Below are 27,970 nucleotides of genomic sequence, written 5' to 3' on the forward strand. Positions count from 1 at the left end.
TAGGCCCGAGCAGCTAAGCGCTGCGAAGGCCTATTGAAATCGTGCTGTTTCTTACTATTACGATTCTTCCCCTCTCTTTAGGGGGCCTTTTGGGGGCTTTGTCATACTCAAAAACTCACCAAACTTGGCGGACTCATACAGCCTGTGTAAAATTGCGGATTTTTAAGGTAAGCTGAAAAATCGCAAAAGAAACGGCTCAACAGCGCCACCTAGCAACTTTCAAAAGACCCTTTCCTATTAACTTACTTTATCGTAGAGACTTGAAATTTGGTACACTTGTAGAGCTCCCCAAGATGCTCAGAATTTACAATTAATGTCATAGTGCAAGTATGACAGGAAGTCGGCCATTGAATGTCCAATTTTCACCCCGTTTACAGCCTTCGCATTTGACTGAACTCCTCTGAGGGATTTCGATCAATGGACCTTACCAAGCTCCACCCAGAAACGCCCCCTAAAATCCCACGTGGCTGCATGGGTCACAAACAAAGCCTCGCGGAGCTTAGTTTCTATGTGTAAACATGGCGTGTTTCATTTCGACTGACTCTCTGCAGAGTATTTCTGAGTCGATTAGTGTAGCATTTCTGCCGGATTTTCAAAAAATATCAGCCACGACAGTGGACAGGGGAACCAACAAGGTCATGTCATCTTTTTTGGACGAAATCAAGGTGTTTGAGCCATGCGATGCTTCCAACTTTGTGCGCGTCGCAGTGAAATGCTACCGGTCGATGAGGAAAACAGCAGATCCTCACACCCTCAGCATAAATATAGCTGTGGACAAGATCACTGATGCCTATTGTTCTTGCAAGGCTGGGTAAGTCGGGCATTCATGGTTTTGAGGGTTACTTTTGAAATCAGTGATTTCTGTTGTTGGCAAATGTTTGAGTGTGCCTAAGCCTGACACACTATACTCGGTGCTAGCGTGGCTAACACGATTACAATTTAGTAATAAACCTTTTCAGGTAAAATAAAATCTTTAATGCATGTCAGATACGGTACACATTGCATATTGATCTGTTCAGCTAACGTAAAACTGTGTAACAGACAGGCTTCCAGGTGTAGAAGTTGTATCGGTACTGCCATTATGCTGTACTTAGCTAAAAGGTTTTCATAATGGATGTGTTAATTATTGACTTTCTTTTTTTCATTCACTAAGCACAAAGAAAGCAAAGCAATAATACGTACACCAGCACACACTCCTTTGTTCTTATTGATCCTATGATGGCTGAGCTGCAAATGCGGTCGTGCACAAGCTTTGATCCAAGGAATTCATTCCGTTTCAGATTTTGGAAATCTGTGAATTTTAGTTCCACAAATACGGTGGAACATATTGCCTGACATTGCCTGAACAGATACCCCACTGACAGTGGAGAACCATTCTTTTTCGAGTCCTGATGCAAAAACTTTCTGCCGGTCTGCTAGTCCACAATGTACATTAGCATGTGTTTACTACTGTAGCTTGTGTTTGTGAGATGGTCACGCACGTGGTAGCTGTGCTGTGACGTGAAATGGGCATTAACCAATGAAACGTGGCCCCTGTGGTAAGGTCCATAGGCTTCAAACTCGGTCAGATCATTCATAAGGCATGGCCGATTAAAAGTTATCAAAGGTTTGCGTTTTCGTCTGCTAAAGGGGGGTTTCCTGGGGTCAAAGTTCACCTATTTGCCATGAAACACGAAACTGTTATACTGTGAACGGTCACTATCTGACCCCTTTGACCTAATCAAGATGAAACTGAAACAGACAGAAAACATGTTGGTGTAATGTGGATTCCAACCCCGTTTGTTGTTGATGGAGTAGGTGGGCATGGCGGCATGGCGAAGTGACCTGTAACGCCGTGTCCATACGTTTGGCTTTAGATTCCACAGTTTTCAGCTGAGCTGCACCAAACTTGACATGAGTGATTCTGGTTGGATCCCTTACGATCCTATATCGTCATAGTCTGATGTCATCTAAGCCCCGCTCTCTCAGAACAGGAAGTGGCTTTTTTTATCCTTGGAAAGCTCCATCTCTGGCTCTCTTGACCTAATCAAGATGATTTTGTGTTGGATGACAGATAACAAGTTGGTCTCACTTGCTTTAAAGTTCCAAGAGGGCGTGGCAATGGCGGCATGGCGAAGTTTGGCTCTAAATTCTATATTTTCAAGCCGAGCTGCACCAAAATCACTAGGATGCATCCTTATCCATCCCTGAACAGGGATCGTGGCCTAATTTCTCTACAGCGCCCCCTAGAATTTTTTAAATGATCATCCCCAAGCCATGCTGTAACCTAGAATTATGAAACTTGGTACACATGTGTATCATGTCAGGATGTACAAAAAAGTCTCTTGGAGCCATGGTCCAAACCCAACAGGAAGTCGGCCATTTTGGATAAAATCCGCCATTTCCTGTTTTTCATAGACGTCGTATCTGATCGAACTCCTCCTACAGCTTTTGAGATACAGACTTCAAACTCAGCCATGCCCACATGCTTTGACATACAAAAATTCCTGTGATAACTTTTGATCTTCAATGTCTCAACCTTCTGCTGACTAAGTGCCAAACTTTGACTATTCACCATAAAACATCAAAGTGAAATAACTTCCACATAAAAGGTCACAGCTGCATCAGACTTCCTATGTCTCACTACTGACCAGTACTCATCAGTTTAGTTAGGTGGTAAATTGATGACATCACCTTAGTCTCGCCCACTTCCGACAGGAAGTCACCTGTTTTTTCTACTGTATGTTATACTTTTACTGTGTTATTCATATGGAATTAATCCTCTGCCAACTGACATAACATGATCTGATGATGAACTCTGTCAATGCCTACTGACCCGTGGGGGCGTGGCCAAATGGTAGTCCCTCGCCATATGCATAAGATTGTCTCTAAATAAGACATGTACCTTCCGATTGGCACCAAACTGGATACGTATGACCTTTGTTCACCGCTAAAGAGCCCAACAGCATTGAATTGTAATTTGACTGCACTGCGCCCCCTACGTCATTCTATAAGCTTTATCTCCTCACTACATTGGCCGATCTGCACCAGATTTTTGGTGTGCCGTTAGGGAGCCATGCCGAACTCCTCGGTGCATATGGCCTGGCGGAAGCACATGTGAACTGCGCAAGAGCATCAGCGGTGGCTGGCAGGAGGCGGTGCTGGAACCCCCGCGGTTGCTATAAGCCGGAGCAGCGGTTTGCTGTGAGGGCTGCTTGAGGCTGCTTGTAGCTTTAATATTATTTATAATCTTTTAGTATTTTGTTTTTAGCTTCTTACCCAATATGGATTCTTTTAAAATAGCATCTTTGAATCTTAACGGGGAAAGGGAGCCTGAAAAACGGGCTTTAATTTATCAAACACTGAACCAAAAGAAAATTGATGTCATTTATTTACAAGAAACTCACAGTGATCATTTAATAGAAACAGACTGGGGCAGAGAGTGGAGGGGGGGAGGTCATTTTTAAGTCACAGCACCTCCAAGAGCGCAGGGGTGGGCTTCCTCTTTTCTAGAGCTTTCACTCCAAACTCTACAGAAGTTGAACATGTCATTCAGGGGAGGTGTCTTTTAGTCAAGATCATTTTAGTATTGTTTTTATCAATATTTATGCTCCTATCAACCAATGCAGAGAAAAAGCGTTTTTTTTGAGAAAATTGTCTGTAGGTCTGAGGATTATGTTTTTATAGGTGGGGATTTTAACTGTACTGAAAATGAGTTTTTCGGCCGTAATCATGCAGAGCCACATCCCAACATGCTCTGCGGCAGCTGGTCTCGTCAGTGGAGGAGGATGCACGCAGGCTCCAGGCAGTATACATGGTCCCACATTAAAGAAAACCGAATCTCTTTAGCTTGTCTTGATCATTTGTATTGTTTTAAACACCATTTTAACGTGTTTAAGACATGCCAGATTTTACTGGTGGCTTTTACAGATCACTTTTAGGTAGTGTTTTTATTAGAAACATTTTACCTAGAAGCGCTTACTGACATTTTAACTCAGCCTTAACTTATGATCAGGGTTTTAAAGAGATTTTAAGTTATTTTTGGACTGGTTTTAGACAAAGAAAGTCTGATTTTACTTGTCTTAAACAGTGGTGGGACTATGGAAAAGTACAGATAAAACTGCTGAGTCAGTAGCACATTCTCAATGACACTCGTGACATTACCAGATCTATCAGAGAGATCTGGAGATGAACATCATGGAATTAGAACGACTTAGTGAGTCCACAGGAAATCGAGATCCTATTGACGCTCTCAAATCTAAAAGGCAAACTTTAGCAAACCTGCTGGAAAATAAAGTCCAAGGCGTCAGGTCCTGGATCCAGAACATCACAGAGATGGATGCTCCCTCTGGCTCTTTCTTCAGCTTGGAGAGGAAGCACGGACAGAGGAAGCTGATCCATTCTTTGCTGTCGGACACAGGGCAGCAACTGAGTGAACCAGGGCAGATCAGGAGGAGGGCTGTTTAGTTTTACCATTCTCTGTTCAACAATGAATACAAGGAGAACGAGGAACTGTTCCGGGAGTTCTGCGATGAACTACCCCAGGTCTCCGAGGAGACCAACTCTAAGCTGGAGCGCCCTCTGGGCCTTCAGGAACTCCACGCAGCCCTTCTCAGCATGCAGGTCCAGAAGTCCCCAGGCGTTGACGGGCTCACGGTTGAGTTCTACAAGGCCTACTGGGACATTCTGGCCAAAGGCCTGCTCGATGTCTACAACGAGAGTCTGCACACTGGTTCACTCCCCTTGTCTTGCCGCAGGGCAGTCATCACCCTGCTGCCCAAAAAGGATAACTTGCAGGACATTAAGAACTGGCCCTCTGTGTCCCTCCTCTGCACCGATTACAAGATCCTCTCCAAGGCTCTGGCATTGAGGCTGGGAAGGGCTGTGGAGCAGGTCATCCACTGAGATCAGACCTATTGCATCCCCAGCAGGTCCATGGTAGATAACATCTGGGGGGGTTGGGTTCAGCGAGGGTCTTATTGCCAAGATCCAGGTACTGTACAATGACATTGAGAGTGTGCTGAAGATCAACGGCAGCCTGTGTGCTCCTTTTAGGGTGTGTAGAGGCGTTCAACAGGGCTGTGCGCTCAGGGATGCTCTACGCACTCTCCCTGGAACCCCTCCTCCAGAAAATACCCTCGAGTGTTTATTGTCTGGCTGCACTCACAAATGTCCTACCGGGGTAGAGTGCTGGTTTTAAACAACCTTGTAGCATCACAGCTGTGGCACAAACTCTCTGTTTTAGACCCACCACGTGGCCTGCTTGCAAAAATACAGTCAGAGATGGTAAATTTTGTCTGGAACGGTCTACATTGGGTGGCACAGTCTGTGTTGTTTTTACCAAGAGAGGAGGGGGACAAGGGCCTTTTCCACCTGGCCAGTAGAACAACTACATTCCGTTTGCAGTTCCTTGAGAAATACTTGACAGGATCTCCTGTGTAGAGGGATGTGGCCAGCTGTATCCTCAGACATGTTAATTTTCTGAGGCTGGATGCTGCTCTGTTTTTTTAACCGATTTTAGTCTTTTAAAGTTAAAGGGGTTGCCTCAGTTTTATCAGGGTGTTTTTAATTCCTGTGGCCTTTTTAAACTTTGCCGTTCACAGGCGCATAACTCTATGCATTGGCTCTTCTAAAGGCTCTTCTAAAGAAGAGTCTGTGGGTCCAGACTGGACGTGTGTGGTGGCACCATACCAGGACTGTTGAAGGCGCTGTGTAGGTCCAAGACGACAACCGTGAAACATCTGGTGGAGGCAGCTGGACCGAACTTGTCTAACGCCCAGGCCGTTGCATCTCTGCTGGGGGTCCAGTCCACTAGAATTAGTGCAGCGTTTCCTGGACCGTTTGAAGGAGAGGATGATGGCCGGAGAGAGGCGTCTCCTGCAGCTCCTCCATGAAAAAAAGGCTTTGCCGGACCTGACAGACCCGGTCCCTGATGTGACCCTGAACACCGGCCTCACAAAGAACAGTGGTCCCCTGCTAGCCAGCAAAGACTCACAGATCAGCTCCAGAGTACGGGCCCAAAAGTACTCTACAAAAACTGTCAAAGTCCTGAATGAAAGAACTCTACGGAACAGACAAGTGAGCTTGTGGGCGGATTGTCTGAGAGGACAAACATGGAGGACGCTCTACAAACTTCCCATAAAAAAAACGAACTGGTGATCTGCAATGGAGGATTTTACATGGCGCCATTGCTACCAATTCGTTTTTATCGGTTTTTAATCCAAGGGTTTTAAATGAGTGTCTTTTCTGTGGCCTGTCTGAGAGTGTTTTTCATGTTTTTATTGATTGTAGGAGATTGACATTTTTTAGTTTATTGATGAGTGTTTTTAGCTGTTTTGGCATTGTTTTTACCAGTTCTATATTTATTTATGGACTGTGTTCTAACAAAGCCAACAAGCCAAAGTGCCAGATTTTAAATTTCTTAATTGCAGAAGCCAAAATGGCTATTTTATTTATCTTGAAAAGACAGACTCCAGGCTGGACCTCATCTTGATGCCGTGGCTCTGTGGAAGTGCAACGTCAAGGCCAGGCTGAGGCTGGAGTTTTGCTTCCACAGAGCCACTGGGAACATGGGAAATTTCCTGCAGCTATGGGGTTTTAATGAGATTCTGTGCAATATATCAACTCAGGGAAAACTGTTATTTAACAAGCACCTTATTTAATTATTTTTTAAGCTTGTCCCGATGTGAATATCTTGTGTTTTTAATTGTATTCTATGCACTTTATTATTGTAAATAAATGGCTTAGATTATCTGACACAAGAGCCTACATTAGAAATGTTTACACAGGTGGTAAAGACTAATTCTTTCACTCCTGCAAAAGTAAGATACCTCCCAGATCTTCTGTTTTTGTTTTGAAGGTTTCCTAAAGACACGATGTGAGGAAGAAGTGTGAAATATCTTTAAAGAGAGACAGATTCACTGCACAGCATGGATGAATCTCGCATCAGATTTTGGTCTCAATCTCAGCTGCTGAAACACTCTTCAACTAGAAATAATATATATTAGGTTATGCATGTTTATATGTATATATACATATAAACATGCATTCAGTAATCATTATTTGTCTTTGTACATTTATATAAATATGTATGATAATACTAAATTTAAATAAATTATGAACTGCTGTGTGCTTTGTAAAATGCTTATCATACATCAATATTACATCAATATTCTATTCCTATTCTATTGTTTTCCCCACTAAGCATATTTAAATATGCTGAACTATGTATCAATACAATTAAAAATACTTTAAAAATACATTGATTTTTAAATGTAGCTTTGATAGCTTTGTCAGCGACAATAGGCAAGGCCGGTCCATGAGGCGTCTATTCTTATATTTCTATGTTGTAATTACACCTAACAGAAATGAATTTAACCATAGAATGTCATGACTATGTGTGTAGGGCTGCACCAATTTCAGTTTTCTGGTCAGTCGGCTATTACTGATCTTTAAAAAGCTTTACCTGTCAATTTAGATTTTTGTCGATACCATTTTTTTTTGTCTAAAATGTGTAGCAAGAAAGTCGCTGAGTTGGCAACAGTGGGGTGAATATTGTTAAATGAAACTGTGCAGACATGACCTGGTGGGCCGATCTGTTAGTCAAACTTCTTACTGCAGAGCAGAAAAGGACTGATTTATAAACCTTTGCAGAAGATCGGCTTCACATGTATCAGCCGATCATCCATTCCCCAAAGTTAAGAAAATTGGCGCCGATAAATGGGCCAATACATGGGCCAACACGTGTGTTGTGTAAGTCCAATTCAATTAACTCCATTTTTAACCTATGTATACGTGCATATATAGGGCCGTGCAGAGACCACTAAAGGGGCAGGTGCTCAAAAAAAAAAAGGGCACATCTAACCGCATTTTAGGACAGAATATTGAAGCCACACAGTTTTCAGAGTTTAATAAAACAATTATAAATTACAAAATTTTGTCATTTTGCAATCAAAGCTAAGAAAAATCTTTATATAGAACATGCTACTATGCATATGCAAGATATTTTATTAATTTCTTTCTGCAGGTCTATTTTGTTATAGGAAAGTATTGCAATATTCAAACCCGCAATTTAGCAAGATATGTAAATCAGAGCTAGACCACCAGACATATTTTGTCTTTACAGAATTACACTATTAAAAACATAAACAAGGGCACAATGCAACCTTTTAGTGACTGTAATCTAAAAAAGAGCTGCCTGTTTGCTACTGCAGTGGAGATGAAGATGGTCCATTCAGGAAAGCAGAGCTGCATCAAACTTTAAGGTGGAACTGCAGAAAGAAGAAAAAAAAGCAAAATTTGAATTGTTAATGCATGTCACCATGAGAAAAGCCTAGTGAGTTTTGCTTAATTTAAAAAAAAAATGAAAATCACACATTTTTGTCTGAAGTGAAAAAACTATTTGTGATTCTCACATGACGCCGTGGGCAGGGCCTAAAATCACAACAAAAGATTTCTGATGTGTGCAAATGAAAGTTTATGTTTGGCAAATAACTTAAGTTCACAAGACAGTAATGATTTATTTAATTAAAAAAAAGTTTTTTTAAACAAAACGTTTTGTTTTTAAATAAAAAATCATTACAATTCCAAAAGTTTTATTAACAATTTTATTTTACTTAACTGAGGTCTTTTTTTTTTTCATTGAATAATTGGGGAAAAAAATAACTTCATACTCTGCGAACCAGACCCTAAATTTAAAAATCTGGATTGAGTTTTTCCCCTTCATTAATGACACACTTTTATTACATACATTATATCTATCATGGTAATTCAGGGTGAGTTATTTTTAATTCTAAATGAATATCTTTGTTGGACTTTTATTTAAGTGCTATTCTCCTTCAAGATACATTTACCTAACGCCAGAATAAATGCGATGCACATTATGCAGCAAAGGAAATTAGAAGATCAGAGATATATCCATTATGGAGATGACAGGTTTTGGATGAGCGATGTGCCCCTATTGCTGAAGAATGACTGATATCATTAACGATACAGGGAAGAAGCTTTTTAGTTATCTAGCTTTGCTAGTAAAGTCGTTAGCTAGCAGCTAGCTAATAGCACAACAACAACAGCCTAATGTCTGTATGATAAAAATACTGAATCGATAGATAAGAACAGTTTTTCCTCACCTGGCTGTCTCCTCCCACTCAGTAGTTCTTCAGAGAAAGGCAGACTGTCAGTGTCTGTTGTATTTCATTACCTCTCTGCTTAAACCGCTACTCCGTGCTGAAGCAGAAATGATACATCAATGTTTTCCGTCATCTGACAAGAAGCAAGTCTACTCCACTTTATTCACCAAAAACGTTTTTTTTAATTCACCAAAAACTGATCTGTAATCTGAAACGTCAGCTACGTTGAGCTCCGCAGTTAGCCGCCTTATCAACTGCGTCATGCGTCACGGGCAAAAGGTATCAAGGTGACCGGAGGGCTTATTATGTTGTACAAAATATACTCAACAAAAAAAACAAAACAAATAATTGCAAATAATTTTAGTACATGTTATTATGTGTCAGAAGAGGGCTTAGGAAATAATACCAAAAAAAAAAATAAATAAAAAAAATAAAACATTTTAAAAAAATAATAAATTGACCAAAAGGGCACTTCGGGGCAAGGAGCAAAAAGGGCAGGTGCTCAAGCCCCCCCAGCCCCCCCCTCTGCACGTGCCTGTGCATATATAATGTAGACATCACTGTCAGAGATGCAATAAGTTTAGCAGATTTTTAATGATCTAATAATGTGACTGTTGATTGCAGCCAGTCCACATTAGCAAAACTAAAGGGCCCAAAACCAAATGTCGCTTAGAGCCCTGTGAAGGTTTGGGCTGGCCCTAACTCTATGTAATCGCTGCACGTCTTGGACCACTTCGTGGTTAATCTGCAACATTTCCAGTTTTCTGAAGCTTGCAAATAAGTTTTGCCACAGTGTTGTGTGTGATGCTCGTTCCATGTTTTCTGTTAAAGTTTCGTGCAACCATGTGACTGCTTCCTGATCCAGCCATCAGTATAATTTAAATTCTTTGCTCTTTTGTCAAACGCATCTTCTTTGGGTATCTGAAATATAAAGAAATATACATTTTACATTCTCCTCTGTATGGAAACTTGTGGCCCTTTGTTCCTATTTATGTCCAAAGATAACTTCAGTTTTGTTTCTGTTCAGCTGGAGAAATTTTGGCACATCCACACATGTATCTGTTCTAAGCATCTGTTTAGAACAGATACATGATGTCACCAGTTTCAGTCACCTGGTGACATCATAATGTAGAGCTGTGAAAACTAATCTAATTATTTGTTACAAAATTTCACATCTTTCTCATATAATATCTCTTATCTTATTGTCTCAGTCCTGGTAATGCTCAGAATTCTAACACTTTTTTGGAGTTTACTTTATTCACCATTAGTCAGGCAGCAGTTCTGCTGCTCTTCTCATCCAGGTTTGACCTGGAAGCTTTTGTTTATGTAGTCAATTTATAATATTCACATTAGCCAACGTTACCCTAATTAAAACCTTATTTTCTTTTACAGTGTGTTGAAGCCAAGAAGTTTTGCTGGTATTTTGAGGAACGATATCCTGCATATTTTGTGTAAGTCCAATTCATTTAACTCCATTTTTAACCTTCACAATTATCTGCATATTAAAACAGGCATTGTCACATAAAATGAATTATAATAACTTGGAATGTTCTTTCAGTTAATTCTTTAAATGAAAAAGTACAGGGAAACCTTTTTATTAATTAATTGTACACCTAGTGATGTAGTTCAATCATTTCTTTCTCTTTATTATGGTGGATTTCTGACAACCCAGAAAAAATGTTTCTCCAAAAATGTGTGCATTTCATAAGATGAATAAGATGGAATTTTAGATGTGTACATATAATGTACTTATACATAGACACCAATAAAGTTTGACAAATCAGTTTTGAATCTATTTATCAGTTCCTCCATTGATATTGTAAAAATTTTGAGTAGCAAAACAGCACTCACAAAATGGCGTCAGATGTTAACCTGCTTTTAGATGGAGGAAACAGAAACCAAGGCATTAAGAGAAGCCTGCTGACTTTATCTGGATGAGCCGTGAAATCACATCTGCGTGCATCAGGATCAATTTCACAAGACATCGACAACTGTAGACCTGTTGCCTTGACAACCCACATCATACAGGTCCTGCATCTGTTCAGTGATTGGATATGTGCAATACCTGATATGTATAAACAAGCACATATCAGGTACAATTCAGAAAATTAATCAGTTTGCTTATCAACTTCTCACCGATATGCAAGAGTTTAATAACAAAATAATTAAACCTGAGAATTAAATACTTTAATCAACAAACTCCCTAAGCTATTAACTAAACTAAACCAGAGAGAAAAACATGCAAGAATGATGAAAACTAAACTAACAGTAAACAGTAAACAATTCCAATAACAGTCAATGAACAAGAGTATTTGTACCTGAGTCTCACTTGTCAGATTAAAAGTACGTTTTGAATATAATAAAATTTAAGCATTCCTTCCTGCTTTAAAAATTCCTTTCATTAAGCCCACATTCTTAAAAACACATTCTGTTTTTAAGAATTGTTGTCATATGCTAATTTTGAATGTCATATTTCCATTATCTGTAAGTGGAAAATTGTCATAATTTTAAAAAAGCGAGGCTTTCAAATATCCATCTGTTTGTAGTTAATCTATATAATGTTTTTCACTTAGTAATAAGGCTCCTAAAATAAATTAATTGATTGGGTCTGATGAAATATTACAGTTTAGTATAAACTGTGAATGTTGAGAAATCAGATTTATTTAGGAAGTATTTGTAAATGAAACTAATATTTACACTAATTTAGATCAGATGAACCAGAAATCAATAACCTCTTGGACAATTGATTCTTCGTCTATTGATCAATCACTGCAGTGATAGATCTAATTTAGTATTTTCAAAACTAAAATGGTGGCTTAAACAGACAAGTTCTGCTGTTTTAAACAATCTATTTAAAGCAATCAAAACACTGTAAAAACCTTAATTAATTGTTTATGAGCAACAGTGTTTCCCACTGTTGGCTGCATGAGCAGGAAGAAGCCATGTTTGGGATGCAGGAGCTAGCAGAAAGGATAAAAACTTCAACAACACTTGCTTTAGGAGAAGGCTCTATCACCAGAGTAATTAGTAAACACCACACACTTTGTGTTTAAATAAGGTATTATTCAGAAAATTAATCAAATGAACCAATCACACACTCAAACAGGATGAGTGTATGACCAAATGTATGTGGGAAAAATACATGTGGTCATATTTCCCACATGTATTGTGTAAAAGAAACATCTCCAGTAGAGACTGTAACGATCATAGGTGCAAATATTTCCTCCCTTCTGAAGCTGTTGTTTCTCATCCTAAAACTAGTTTGAGATTCCAGAGACTTGGAAGTCTGAGATATACTGTCTTATTCATCGTGCATCCTGCTTTCTGTCATATGCAAACAAGTTCTGTGTTTTTAATGCTGCTCTTCATAAACCAATTCATTGGCCTGAGTTCTGAATATTTGGTTTCCAGGCTACTGCTCATGCAGTTTAAAAGGAAATGTAAGCTTTTGTTTGCAATGCACAAAGTGTGATTAATGCCAGCATTAAAATGCACTTGTGTGTCTGATGCCTGTGATGCCTGGCATCAGACACAGATGCCTGTGCCACTTAGTGTGATGCCTCTGAGGAAATATCAGAGGCATTAAAATCATGTGGACAGGAAGTTGTAATTTGCAATTGTTTCTGTTATGTACAGTCTGTCTCTCTAGCTCTTGGTGAAGGCAGACGCTTTTTTCCTCTGCTCCCTACTCTGACCCGTCTGACCCTGCTTGCTGTTTTTGGGCACCATACTTCATAGAATCAAACATGGAGAATCAACATTTATCTTATGCCTCTCTTTTTATCTTTTTTCTCCTTCCTTTGGTTTGTTATTTTGTTTGCATTTCCTTCTAATTCATGTAAAGCACTTTGAATTGCCTTGTTACTGAAAATGTGCTATATGTCTTATCCTATTTTACTTGATGTAGAGCAACTACAGGGAATGAGTTTTGTCTGCATCAATTATTTACTGACACATTGATGGTTACAGAGTAGCAAGTAGCTAATCTGCCAACATTCCCCTGAACGTTGCAGGTTTCTTGCTACAGTCACCAGACTCAAAGTGAATAACGTTCCAGCACCTGACAGCAGTGGAACAAGAAACTGAAAGAAGCTCTTCTCTCAGTTTCTTGTTCCACTCTAACAGCTGAGTCAGCACTTCTCTCAGTTGCAGGGAGAAGGGAAGGGGAGGGAAGCAACAAGCACCTTACAGTACCCAGTACCCACATTGTTTATCAATGTGGAGCATCATCCATCTGCTGCAACAAACCCATTGTCATCTGAACAAAGCAGGCATGTTTAGTTATCATCTTATAATGCGTACAACAAGAGAGACAACAAGAGAGACACTAAAACATACCACATGAAACATTGTTTTTGTAAATCATAAACAAAAATGTCAGCAATGCTCAAGCTTTATCTTCAACAGTTAATAGGCTCACAATCCCTCCTCTGACTGTTCCACCTGAACTCCACTCTGACAGTCTGCAGAACCAGAACCAAACATGAAGAAACAGCATTCAGCTTCTATGCACCACAAATCTGGAGCAAACTTCCAGAAAATTGCATAACAGCTGAAACACTGAGTTCATTTAAATCTAGACTAAAAATCCACATGTTTAGAGTTGCTTTTGAAACATAATAAATGGAACATTGACCAACTGATGATTTTAATGGTGACACTCATCGAAATGTAATATTTGTTTTAAGTTTTCTCAATTATTGACTGCATGGTGATTTAGTATTTTTGTGTTTTTATGATGTAAAGCACTTCAAACTGCCTTGTTGCTGAAATGTGCTGTACAAATGTAACCGGATCCTTTTCTGCGTTGTGCTGGTTATTGAGTGAACAGGCCGTGACGCAGTTTATCTTTTAAAAGATGATTCTCGGTTTATTTCTGACGAGAATACAGACAAAACAACCGTGTTAAAGGCTGCCCGCTCCAAGTCCTCTCCCGCAGGACAACATGACAAAAGGGGGGGAAACACCTCTCACAACTTACAAAAAAACTAAATAAACATTTTTGTACAACATACCTGACGAGAATACAGACAAAACAACCGTGTTAAAGGCTGCCCGCTCCAAGTCCTACACAAAACAAAAGTATATAACAAAAATGAACTTAATAGATCTATAAATAAACTGAATGTATTTAGATGGAAAAATAAAACGCACACACCTCTCCCGCAGGACAACATGACAAAAGGGGAGGGGCTAAGGGGCACAAACAATTTAAAGACAATACTACAGAAGAAGAAATAAAAGGGAGGGGCTTCAATCTTAAAGTAACACGGTTAAAACAATGACAGAGGTGTTTCAGTAAGATAAGGAACAAGACAAATAATCAAAAAAGACATTTTGTGTAATTATAACAAAAGAGAATTACAACCAGGTTACATTCACCCCCCTAGAATTACACAAAATGAAAAACAGTGAAAAGACACTCAGTACCAGTACAAAATAGTTTTCTTTCCTGCAACAGTGTAACACATCAGCATAACAGCTACCCTACAATAAGGTCAGGAGACTAGAGATCGCTCAACAACTGGCGAAATCTCACGGTATCCCATGGACAACAAGAGGTGCCTTTTACACCCCCTTGTACAGAATTAACATATAGATGGTACTGAAGCTTAGGCAAATCAAGAAAAAGACAATCCTAGCCAATGGCAGGAATTATACCACAAGAACTTGGAAACTTACACATCAATAACAGGCTGAACATTATCCTTATCATAAAGTGCCTCAATGACAGCCATGGACTCTATCAGGCGACAAACTGGTTTAATAACCCTCCCAAAGCGTGAAGTTAGGCGGCGAACAATATCCCCTCCCACACTGTCTGGAGGATGAACAGAGCCAGCATCATCAGGAAGATGAGGTAAGGAACCAGCAGTCGCCAGCACTCCAGTTTCCATAGAGGAGTCATGAGGCAGGTCACTATTTACAACTGATGGAGCCGTGGACACATCCTGAACCCATGAAGCAGTATGGTCCTCCCCATCACTGCAGGACAGGGAGTCAGGTAGGGAAGGCCCAGCAGGAACAGCACTAGGAGCCTCACTAAAACATTCTGTTCCACGTAGATCAGGAGCCGAGGGGACTCTAACCACACTGTCAGCATGGCGGTTCACATTGCCATCCATGGTCATTCCCACTGGTAAGAAGTTCACATCAAGCAGGAGGTTGCGATGCACCACACGCTCATTGCCCTGACGATCTCTAATTCGATAAATGTGGAGAGCAGGTTTGGATGCAACCACTGTGTACATCACAGGCTCCCATTTATCAGAAAGCTTTCGCTTTCCTCTGGCTCCCTTGTTCGCCACCAGGACCTGATCTCCAACTGACAGAGGGTGACCCTTGGCTCTCTTGTTGTACTGGCCACATTGGTGTTTCTGCTCTGCACTGGTGCTCTTCTCAGCCTTTAGCATAGCAGAACGCAAATCTTCAACCAGTGATTTGACGTAAGAGTGGTAGTCGCAAATGGCATCTTCATGAAGAATGTTCCGAAAAACAAGGTCAACAGGCAACCTGGGAACCCTCCCAAACATCAGATAGAACGGTGCAAAGCCAGTGGTCTCATGAACTGTGCAGTTGTAAGCAAAAGTCAGAGACTGGATCATCTGAGGCCATTTGTGCTTCGAACGTGGGGGAAGAGATCTCAACATGTTGCCCAGGGTGCGATTGAACCTCTCTGCAGTCCCGTTACCCATTGGGTGGTAGGGTGAGGTGTGCGATTTACTGACACCACTCAGCTCCAAAAGCTCAGCCAGCAGCTCACTCTCAAAATTTGCACCCTGATCCGAGTGGATGCGCTGAGGAAAGCCATAAACACAGAAAAACCCATCCCATAACTTCTTTGCAAGTCTTTTAGCAGTTTGATCTTGACAAGGGAAAGCATGTGCTAACTTTGTGAAGTGATCAGTGATCACCAAAACATCCACAGACTTGTTTTTGCTGTCCTCAGCCGACCAGAAATCAATGCACACCAGCTCCATTGGAGCACTGGTCCTGATGTTCTCCAGAGGGGCTCTCACAGCAGGCTCTGGGGTTTTACTGAGGACACACCTGGGACATTTTTTCACATAATCTCGCACATCTCTCTCCATGTCATGCCAAAAGAAGCGATGACGAGCCAAGGAGAGTGTTCGTGGCTGGCCCTGATGACCTGCATTATCATGGACACCAGTCAAAACCACAGACTTCAAAGCATCAGGGACCACAAACTGGAATCGTTTACCTTTTGTCAGAGGGTCTTTTATGACACGGTAAAGAACACCATTCAGTTAGTTTGTCCCACTGCTTCAGAATTTTTAAAGCCAGTTGGTTTTCACCAAAGCGTTCCCGCCTCAATGGACGCCGTTCCCGCTCAACATAGAGGACAACTCTGGAAACCACAGGGTCGCTTTTCTGGTGAGAAACAAGGTCAGTCAGACAAAGAGCTGTTGATGGACCTGTGGTGTGTGGGATTATCATGTCCAGATGGTCAGCTAAAGATGCTGCATGCTGAGCCTGACCAGCATCTCCACTGCAGACGGATGACAAAAGAGAGGAGACCTCGTCGCAGGTCATGGAGGTATCAGATGTAATGGAGGAAGAGCTGTCCACCGATTGGGCCTGACAGGTCAAATGGAAAACATCCTGCACAGCGTGATCGGGAACCTCACAGACATGCTCCAAAAGTTCCTGACAAGGCTCTGACAGAAGGCGATCAGCCAAGGGCTTCACAAAAGGGGCTCTGCTCAGGGCATCTGCCACCACATTCTGTCTCCCTGGAACGTACCTGATCTCAAAGGCGTATGGAGCAAGCTTAGAGACCCAGCGCTGTTCACAGGCATCCAGTTTGGGCTTGGTCAGGATATATGTGAGAGGATTATTATCCGTCCACACAGTAAACCTATGACCCTTCAGCCAGTGGCTGAACTTATCACACACAGCCCACTTTAAGGCTAGGAACTCGAGCCTGTGCGCAGGATAGTTGGACTGACTGTGGCTAAGAGACTTGCTGGCAAAAGCAACAGGTCTAGCAATCTCTCCATCAGCCGGGACCTGCGACAAAACAGCACCGAGCCCATCCAATGAAGCATCAGTTGAGAGAATAAATGGTCTCTCAAAATCAGGATGTGTCAACACCACACAGTTGAGGAGTGCAGCTTTAAGGTCTCCAAACGCTTTCTCACAAGCTGGAGTCCAGTCCTGGGGAGTTAGAACACGAAATGTTCCAGCTTTCCCATGCCCTTTGCCCTTCACTTTACGTTTCTGACCTGCGGTGAGGGCGTAAAGTGGCTTTGCGATGCGGGAACAAGCTGGAATAAAGTGCTGATAAAATAGCACCATGCCCAGGAATGACCTCACCTTCTTCTGGCATGGAGTGCAGCCATCCTCCTTCATGAGGTCCTTTTTGTCAAACCCAGAGATGACCCTTACCTTCTCCTGATCAACAGAAACACCACCAGCCTCCACAACATGGCCCAGGAACCTCACAGACCTCCTGAGAAAGTGACACTTTTTCTGGGCCAGCTTCAAGTTGTTAGCTCTCAGGCGACAGAAAACAATCTCTAGCCTCTTTAACGATTCCTCCTCAGAAGGTGCAAACACCAACAGGTCGTCTAGATAACAGAGGAGGCTGGAAAAGTTCAAGTCACCAAAAACGTTGAGCATCATCCTCATGAAGGAAGCCGGGCTGTTGCATAAACCTTGTGGGAGACGGTTGTACTCATAGAGTCCAAGCGGCGTGGTAAAAGCTATATAATGTTTGTCAGACTCATGGAGAGGGATGTTGTAGAAACCGGAGGTCAATCAGTCACTTGACTGATTGATTTAGTTTCTCTTTGTGATTAATAAATTATTTTGGAATTTAATCTAATTAAAATGAATATAACAGACCAGACTTTGCATTGCCCTTTAGCATGTTCTTCTTCTGTGAGGGATCAGTGACCTGTTGGTCTGTCTGCCTGTTTTGTCGCAGATGTCGCTCCTATGAGGACTGCTGTGGAACTCGCTGTTGTGTCAGAGCCTTATCCATTCAGAGATTATGGTACTTCTGGTGAGTTCCCCTAATCTACTTCTGTTTTACACCTAAACTAATCTTAAGATATTCAAGCTAGCAGATTTTTAAAGTCTCGGTAAAATGCCTGGTGTTATTTGTTCAAGATCCACTACAGCCTACACTACAGTCTAAAATAAAGGCATGAGCCTTTAGCCTAACAGACTCTCTGAAGCAGGAGGAGCAGCTTCTCTTTATTAATTTTGATTTTTGATATTTTTTGGATTTTAGTACTTATTGTATAAACCAGGGGTCCCCAAACTTTTTCCTGTGAGGGTCACATAAATTTTCCCTACTCTGGTGGGGGGCCGGAGTCAGTTTGTAACAGAAAAAGTGTGACGATTACAGGAATGCCTAAATGTAAAAATGTATTGTTTTCCAGAAAGCACAATCAAATAACCCTCTCTGGGTTCTTCACAGAACAAAAGTCAGGAAATAAATAATAACACTTTTAATGAAATAAATAATAATCAAATAACCCTCTCTGGGTTCTTCACAGAAAAAATCCAGGAAATAACACTATTTATGAAATAAATACTGTATTTTCCGGACTACGAGCCACAACCCCAGAGCTTATTTATAACTCTGGGGTTATTTTCCGGACTATAACCCGCAGATATCTCTGCAGCTCCAGGTTTTCCACAACGATGCAGCAGCAGAGGAGGGCAGACACCCAATATTTGAGTCATAACAAGTCAATTGAATATCACATTTATTATGGTTGAAAAAAAAAAAGTTGCCAAGTTTAGATTTAACTGAACTGATTACGGTAGTTTCCGAACGGTAACTGTAACAGTAAAAGTGCTGATCCTTCGTGTCCTAGCATGTGCCCATTTTCATTTAGCACATGCTAGTTGCTACTAGCATGCTGTACTAGCATGTGCTAAATGAAAATGGGTGCTTTCTTCTTCTTCTTTAGATTCCAACGGCAGCTTGCATCCGTTATTGTTGCATTACTGCCATCTATTGGATCCTAATATCTATAGGGCTGAAACGATTCCTCGAATGATTCGAGTACCTCGATTACTAAAATTCCTCGAGGAAAATTTACCTGCCTCGAAGCTTCATTAATTTATGTTTTATTAGTTAGCGCACCGTGTTCCGGCCGGGACTTCATTTGCGTTGCGCGGAGCTCTCACTTCCGCCTCTGAGTTGTTGACAAAAGCTAAGTCTCAGCGGCATAAAGTCCAATCTTCAAGATTGTCCCGTGGGGATTTTATTGATTGATGATAATGCCCGACTTTTTATCGTTTTTGGGGAACCAATAAGCATCCTTAAAATGACTGGGGAATGCCTGGAGTACGGCAGCATTTCTCCTCCGGGGCTGCTGGTTGAAAGCGAACGGCGGGAAGAGCGCTGAGGTGAGCGGATAGCCTGAACAGGGCGGGCGGCTGAGTAGCTGATGCTTACCGTGTAAATGTAGCTTTACCGACGAACCGCACAATAAACTTCATATCCCGGTCTGAAGAAACGGGTGGCGGAGCGCATCGTACATGGCTGGTAGATGAGTTTCTGAGTGTGACCAGTGAAGGTGTCGTAAATATCCCGTATTGCTTCCCCCCGTGTTCGTCCCCCGGTCTAACGGTTCGTCAGTCCGCTGGTCTATTTCCTCCCCTCCACCCCATGTTTGTTCATTCGCCCTCTCCTCCCACTCCAGGCGGCATTTCCCGTATTTTCAAACCCAAAGCGTGACAGGTTAGGTGGCAAGGTGAGTTTAATTAATCTATTAAACTCACTGAAGATGAATACATAAACTAAAAGCTGGATTGTAGACATTTTTTATTAGCATATTTGTGAGCCTGCCTCTTTGTTATTAAATTCAATATAATTTCAGATTTTTCTATAACTTTTCTTCTGGTTAACTTAGAAAGTGAGCTATTATTGTTACAGGTTAGTTTTCTAAACTACAAAAAAGCAACTGTTAGGGATGCTCAAATATGAAAAATTGGACTGATATTGATATCTGATAGTAACACCGGTATTATGCCAGATTTACCAATATTTCATTTTATAATTTTTTTTAATCCGATTACTCGATTAATCGTAAGAATAATCGATAGATTACTCGATTACTAAAATATTCGTTTACAACAGCCCTAAATATCTATACCTCAAATTCTCATAATGATCCCAGTATTATTTAAAAAACAAAACATATTCCTTTTCCCCTTAGTGCTATTTAACTGATCAACAACATTCTCAAAATTTCAATTCCCTATTAAAACCTAATTCCGTTTTAATGGGCGCTTTCTTCTTTTATTTCCAATTTTGACTTCCAATGATTCACTTCCTGCTAAAGAGCCCCCTGGTGGTTGAAGAAAAATCCACATATAAGCCGCACAGGACTACAAGCCGCATGGTTCAAAGCTTAGGAAAAAACTAGCGGCTTATAGTCAAGAAAATACAGTATATGAAAAAAAAATCTAAATGCTCTCTAGTATTGTTCAGGGGGCCGAACCAAATGTGGAGGCAGGCCGGATGCGGCCCGCGGGCCGTAGTTTGGGGACCACTGGTATAAACCCTGCTTCGTTGGCTATTGCCTGCCTTCATAGCAGAGTTATCCTTAAACTGTAAGACTCTGTGAATTGTTTTATTATTTTCTGATCTACAAGTTTAGAGAGCCATGATGAAAAATAAAGATCTATCTGCTTGGAATAAATGTGGAGGTAAATGCTGATTCAAGCTAATGAAGGGACTGACAGACAGCTATCCATCCCCTGGAACAATCAGAAATCTAGAAAGATGATTTTATTCACTCAAAATCAGGTTATGAACATGCTGGTTGACATGGAGATAATACATAAACAGGCTGCTAATAATCAATAAATGGCTTTAAAAAGCATACACTGCCAGACTGGATGTTATCAACAACTTTAGAGTTTTCTAGGAATGTCAACATCTCTTCAAGGCAGATGGATTTTATCTGAATAAATCTGGACTTCAAACATCTTTTGCTCTAAACAAGAGACCTCAGGCAGATAACATGAAGCAATGCTGAATCTCAGCTTCTGCCTTCTGAGATAACAGGAGAACATCAAGGACAGATGGCCAAGACAGGAGGTTATTACAACAGCTGATAGGATGGAACCAACAAATGGGTCCAATCAACTCAGTTTATTTCTACAGTGTTATTTCACAACAAATGTTATCTTTAGGGCTGTTGTAAACGAATATTTTAGTAATCGAGTAATCTATCGATTATTCTTACGATTAATCGAGTAATCGGATAAAAAAAATTCTAAAATGAAATATTGGTAAATCTGGCATAATACCGGTGTTACTATCAGATATCAATATCAGTCCAATTTTTCATATTTGAGCATCCCTAACAGTTGCTTTTTTGTAGTTTAGAAAACTAACCTGTAACAATAATATCTCACTTTCTAAGTTAACCAGAAGAAAAGTTATAGAAAAATCTGAAATTATATTGAATTTAATAACAAAGAGGCAGGCTCACAAATATGCTTATAAAAAATGTCTACAATCCAGCTTTTAGTTTATGTATTCATCTTCAGTGAGTTTAATAGATTAATTAAACTCACCTTGCCACCTAACCTGTCACGCTTTGGGTTTGAAAATACGGGAAATGCCGCCTGGAGTGGGAGGAGAGGGCGAATGAACGAACGTAAGATGGGGTGGAGGGGAGGAAATAGACAAAAACGATAAAAAGTCGGGCATTATCATCAATCAATAAAATCTCCACGGGCCAATCTTGAAGATTGGACTTTATGCCGCTGAGACTTAGCTTTTGTCAACAACTCAGAGGCGGAAGTGAGAGCTCCGCGCAACGCAAATGAAGTCCCGGCCGGAACACGGTGCGCTAAATAATAAAACATAAATTAACGAAGCTTCGAGGCAGGTAAATTTTCCTCGAGGAATTTTAGTAATCGAGGTACTCGAATCATTCGAGGAATCGTTTCAGCCCTAGTTATCTTTACAAAAAAGTATTTCAATTCAATCACACATACTTTTCAATTGATCTTAGCTGTTGAGCAGTGCATTAAGGTCAGTTAATTATTCAAAGTAGTTTAAAATGTTTTCTATCTAAGAAAGCCCAGCAGAACATGGAACCTTTGACTTCCAGCACTCTCTCCTCCTGGAAGACAATAAGGAAGTGAGAGAGGAAAAATGCTCAGGTGGTCCACCAGTAGCCTACAGCAGCATGACTATAGAAGTAGCTCAGGATAACCTAAGTCAGTCTATAAGCTTTAGGGTTCCATGTTTTGCTCCAGGAAAAATTATAGGTGTGACTTGTTGGAGGATGTTGTTCTGTTGTCTTCACACCAGGCAGCCAAATGGTGGCGCTGCAGATGATAAGATTAGAAGATAAGATGGGCTTCACGTATAAGTGTCGGCCAATCACGATCCCCCAAAATTAAGGAAATCGGTGCCCAGAAATCAACTGGTCGACAAATTACTTGGCCAATAAATGTTTATAATGTAAACAGCACTGCCAAAGATGCAATAAGTTTATAGCAGGAGTGTGAATGATCTAATGGTCCACATTGTTAGCAGAATTAAACCAAAATTTTGCTTAGGGCCCAGTGGCCCTAAGCAAAATTAGGGCCATCTGTTGATAGGAGGTCTGTTGATTGACGTGATTCCAGTAAATAAATTGTGTGGTTTCTGTCTCAGCAGAGGTATTGCAGGGTTTTCCCCAGAAAACTTACTAAGCCAGGTGGTCGGGGTGCCGAGACAGTCCACCGGTGGTCCACCGTGTTTTTGTATCAAAAGATGTGAAGGTGACAGGAAATGTAAAAGTATTACTGTGTAATTAGATGTTACGGGAAAAGATCTCCAGTGAAATGCTATTTAAACCCACAACTAGTCTAAAAACAAAAAATTTGAACTTCTGTTTAATCCAAATTAAGTCAGCGGCTCTATCAGGCCCCCAAGGGCTTCAGGAGCCCCATAAATGCTAATATTTTAAAACAGACCACAGATACATAAATGTAACACTTGAGATGATCAATGTTGTTAAATTTTATTAAATTGTTTAGACATACATAAATTAAATTATTTTAAATTGTTTAACATTTAAATACAAGATTTTAAGGAGTTGGCAAGTTTACTTTGTAAAACTTCAAAGAATTGTTTTGTTACCATAGCAACAATCTGATGCTGTGAGTTTAATCTTTGAATTTACAAATACAAATAGTAAACTGCGATTATAACTTATTGCTTTTTAGGCTGGCCAATTAAACTACTCCCTTCTCCCATATTTCACTAAATCTAACACAGAAGCTGTTAGAGGTGCTGATATTTTTAGCAACAAAAGGGGCCCCTAAGTCAGATTCTGCTCAAGGCCTTCATACAGCCTTGGACCGGCCCTGCATGATGAGTTAAATCTGCTGCTCTATGCAGAGATGCACAACAAACGAGAGATTTAATTCAGTGCTGCTAATTTGGCTTGAGTAGCTCTTCCATTTAGTGTCTGTTGAGTTTTTAATAAGCGTCACAGAAACTATTCTGGTTATGGGACGAGTTTCTCAGATCTCCTGCGACCGCGCGTACTAACTCTAAGTAGACAACGCATTTGATATGGTTTGATGCATCGTGTAACCAGAAAAATAATACTAAAAATAATAATAAAATATATAAAATCAGCGTGATGCGTGACTCCGAGGAGAGCGCGAAAGCTCCTCACCAGGCTGAACATGCATGATGAGGTTAGCGCTGCTTGTTATCCACAAACGCTCCGGCCAACCGGGACCACAGACATAAACTTTGAAGACAGACACAGAGCCACACGCTGGGCAGCGTGTTGAGATGTAAACGCCGCATATGTAATTGTTCGTTCACAAAGATAAATCATTCTCACCACTCCACAACACACCTCTCAATTTGATACAAGTTATTCCTGCGGTTCACATTGAGCTGTGCAACCAGAGCTAACGCGGCGGGTTTTAAACTCTTACCTAGAGTTCTCCAAAAGATCATAATTCCTCACAGTAGGTTTGTAAATAGCCATACATGTCAGCCTGTGTCCAGTTTGAGTGAAAGGAGGTGCGCGCGATCCCGCTGAGTGTCATGGTTTTTGGAATATTCCGAACCCACATGCAGCAGACACTCAGGAGAAAACTGAAGTTTAAGGGTTTTATTCAATAACGGAAAAAAGGTGATTCGAGCTGGAGTGGCTATGAACAGCAGACAGGTCGGAAACGCCAGGACTGGGTTTGGGGTCCAATGAACGCCTGCTCAGGGGAAGCTAGGGAGAGGAGAGTGACTCGGTGCTGGTCGCGGCGCAGGGCCTTCCAGGGCGAGGAGATCCAGATCCCTGTCAGTGGGCTCAACTGGGTCCGGATCTAGCCCGGGTCCAGGGCTCGATAAAACCTGAGACGAGGAGACGAGAGGTTAGAACAGGAACGTATTATAACTCAAGGCTTTCAGATGGCTCTTAGTTACCACAAGGGTCAACACTCTGGCATTGAAGTGTTGGCTGGAGGCTCCTCTTATAGTCCAGGAACTGATCAGATGATCTGCAGGTGTGTGCAGACACACCCGCAAGGTGGAGCGTCAGGAGAGGGACTGAGGGGACCCCCTGGTGGCGAGCTGGCGGCAGCACGGAGACAGAGGGCGACAACACTGAGGTAAAGCAGCCGCAGCGCGCGAGGCAAAGCACAGAGGCGCCAGTGGTGTGATTGGTCCGCACGCTGTCGGCTTTAAATGCATAAACTATAAACCTATCTATTATAAACCTGTCCTTTAGGAATAAACACAGGACGAAAAATGGGATTTTCGGCAGCTATTGACACCTTGTGCTGCCGTGCGCATGCAGATTGAGGGCTTTCGGCAAGAGGTTTTTGTCAGAGTCGAGCACTGCCAAAAATGGTCAAAAATGCTATGTGTCCATGTTCCCCTATCACCCACCTCCCCTTGTGCCTAGCAGGGGTTTTCGTATTTAAATGAAGTTGCTGAGTGCCATGCAAAGCTAGTAAAGCATGGCGGGCCGCCAGGCTTATAATACACTGGGGGAAACCCTGTGTAAGGCAGATAATTTGGGATTAGCACTCTGGTGTTGTGATCCAGAGTGCATTGAGGCACTCTACTTGGGACTGAAGCGATCTGTTTGAGGAGCAGCTTCTTTACTGTAATATTGCACCATGTTGCGTTTTCCTCTCAGGGTCCTGCTCATGATGGGGGTGTTGTTCTGCTGCGGTGCTGGCTTCTTCATCCGCAGAAGGATGTATCCTTCTCCTCTGAGAGATGAGCCAACCTTCAATGTGTCCTTCACCAGGCAATCTGTCACCTCTCCAGGTAAAGCAGGGTCTTCCCAAAATCAAGCACATTTTATCAGCAGGATAAAATGTGCTGATTGAATTAGCAATAAGAAGCTGCTGTGGAGTATTGCACAAGCCTTATCTACTAAGTTGCAATAAAAAAAATATATGTTTACTTCAAAATGAGATCAAATTTGACATCTTCTGTTTCAAATCCATATCTTCATGCCATAATACACAGCAAATTCAAAAGTGTTAAATGTTTTGGTGTTAGTAGACTTTGTGCAAAAGCAGAGTTAATTTTACTCTAATAGAGTCACTTTCTGTTTATGTAACTCTGGGGTGTATATTATTAGTAGTTAAAATCCAGTGTTAAAACAAAGTGTTTCCGTATCAAATCTAGAGGTGTTAAAATGGAATCAATAACTCTTGACTTCTGAACTCTGAACTCCACCAGCGGCTCTAACACTGAAGGAGTTAATTCACTGCCTCCGCCCCCAGAATCACAGATTCCCACCGAAGCAACAGAAGCCAAGTCATTTCAGGACTATTTAGTCTCCACATGTCTGAGTTATTTACTGCGCTTGGTAAGTTACTTTTTTTTCTGAGATGGTTTATAACTATTATTTTGAGTTGAGCTCAACCTGTATGATAGACGTCACGTTCACCACCCGGCTCGGTGTTAGCATTTTTAGCTTAGCGTGCCGAATGTTAGCAGAGTATTTGTTGGAAAAATATCGAGCCGGTAAAGATTTAATCAATTTATTGGCTAACTTGAACAGATCCGTAATAATCTGGAGTATGTTTTTTCGTGATATTGAACGTTTACATGTTGGTCAGATTTATTAACCTTTCTGATCAATTTTTTCCTTTGAAAAAAATGTAAAAGGCTTTTTCACATTGAGAGCATTATTCCCGCTGTTGTGTCTTCTTATCTACGTTTTACAGCATGTTTTAATCCTTTTATTGCCTTTTTGTATATCAGTGATTCTTGAGAATAGGGACAAAACAGGTCCCATGGATAAAGCACCAAATTTGAATAAAATATACACAAAATATATTTTTTCAAATATCTGACTAAACTAACCTGGGTCATGTGAGCACAACAACGTATATTTTTCTTGTATTTGCTGAATATTTTTTTATTTTAAACATTGTAGTCGGTGGATGATGCCTGTAAAATCCCTTTTCCAGGAGGAGAACTCAACACATTATAATAGTTTAAACAATTAAAGAAATACTAAATTTATATATTATGACTATTAAGTAAAGTAGTCATATAAATAAATATAAAAGTATCGATAAATTGAATTAAAAATAATGTTTAGATATTTTACAACTCCGTTTAAATTTGTCCCTAGTTTTTGTCAACACCGTCAGACATGAAAAGAATTTTAAAAAATCAGGCATTATTGGGGGGCACCAGAACTTCTGAGGACCCCATGATGTCGTCTTTTCTCTCATAGACATCAATAGACCCTTTTCACAGTGACCTCAGACAATGGCCACCATAACTCAAACCTGGGTATCTTTACTTCCGGTGTGATTTTGCCTTGGGAACCAAGCCGAAAAATTCCCGCATTCTCTTAATCTTAAGGATATAATAAAAGGTAAGTTTAATAATAGCATTTAAGTGTTAGATAGCTGTTATTAATCACTGTAAATTCACCATTCTCTAACTGTGTATAAAATAATCAGCCTCCGATCGGAGAGTAAACCACCTAGCAGCAGCTTTAGCCACATTTAGGAAAAAATATACTCTGTCAGTGCTGTTGCGTTCAGAGGTTCACTTTCTGTATTTTATAAAACAGTGTTTACGTGTTAGATAACCGTTATTAGTCATTGTCAATTTACCATTCTCCAACTGTATTCAAAGGAACCAGCCTCCGATCATGAGTAAACCAGCTAGCAGGAGCTTTAGCCACAGTTAGGAAACATACACCGCCGCCTGTCAGTGATGTAACGTTTAGAGGTTTATTTTCTGTATTAATGGAAAATAAAGGACAGCTTCCAACAACGTTGTTTAGAATAGTATTTTAAATATTCTGGGGCTGATTATGTATATTTGATCATTTCCAAGCTCAAATGAGTAACTTCACGTTCAAACCCAAGTCCCCCAAAAAACGCGACCGGTGAATCATTATTTTTTATGAGTTTAGAAAAAACAAGACAAAAGCCACAAATAACAGTTGGGCTTGATGACATTTCTGTTTTTCCAGCAACAAAATGCGCATCTCCATGCACTGTTCATGTTTCTGTCGCTGCTAACTGTCACAGAGTCTCTCCCAAAGACGCACAGAAGGAATAAAAATGAATGCAAAAGAAAATATTAATGCGCAGTGATTTGGATAAATAACTTTAATCTGATTACTGGATTTGAAATACGGACTCGTTAGATTATTCGTTACCGAAAAAGTGGTCCGATTAGAGGAAGGCATTACAAAGCAGCGGCGGCACCGGACATCTCTGCTTATAACAAACAAACCCCTATTTTATGGGATGAGTGGCAACTCCATTCTATAATTTAAGAATCTGATCAAGATTAGAGCCTAAAACGTTATAGTTCAAAAACAGTAAAAAGTTCTGGTTAAGGAACAGTTATGTCACGTAGTTAG

The 27,970-nt window shown here is 40.8% G+C and overlaps 1 protein-coding gene across 1 annotated transcript in view; it reads left to right on the forward strand.

Moving 5' to 3' along the window:
- The window catches only part of vopp1b (VOPP1 WW domain binding protein b), a 98,682-nt gene that overhangs the window by 50,352 nt on the left and 20,360 nt on the right, over positions 1-27,970 (forward strand). The window contains exons 2-4 of the mRNA XM_088001367.1: positions 10,500-10,558; positions 18,058-18,135; positions 25,259-25,392. Coding sequence (XP_087857493.1) covers positions 10,500-10,558; positions 18,058-18,135; positions 25,259-25,392 — 271 coding nt within the window. The remainder of the gene's footprint in view (positions 1-10,499; positions 10,559-18,057; positions 18,136-25,258; positions 25,393-27,970) is intronic.

Source organism: Poecilia mexicana, unplaced genomic scaffold (assembly GCF_051168715.1).
Source record: "Poecilia mexicana isolate PSO_F unplaced genomic scaffold, ASM5116871v1 scaffold_20, whole genome shotgun sequence".
Lineage (NCBI taxonomy): Eukaryota > Metazoa > Chordata > Actinopteri > Cyprinodontiformes > Poeciliidae > Poecilia > Poecilia mexicana.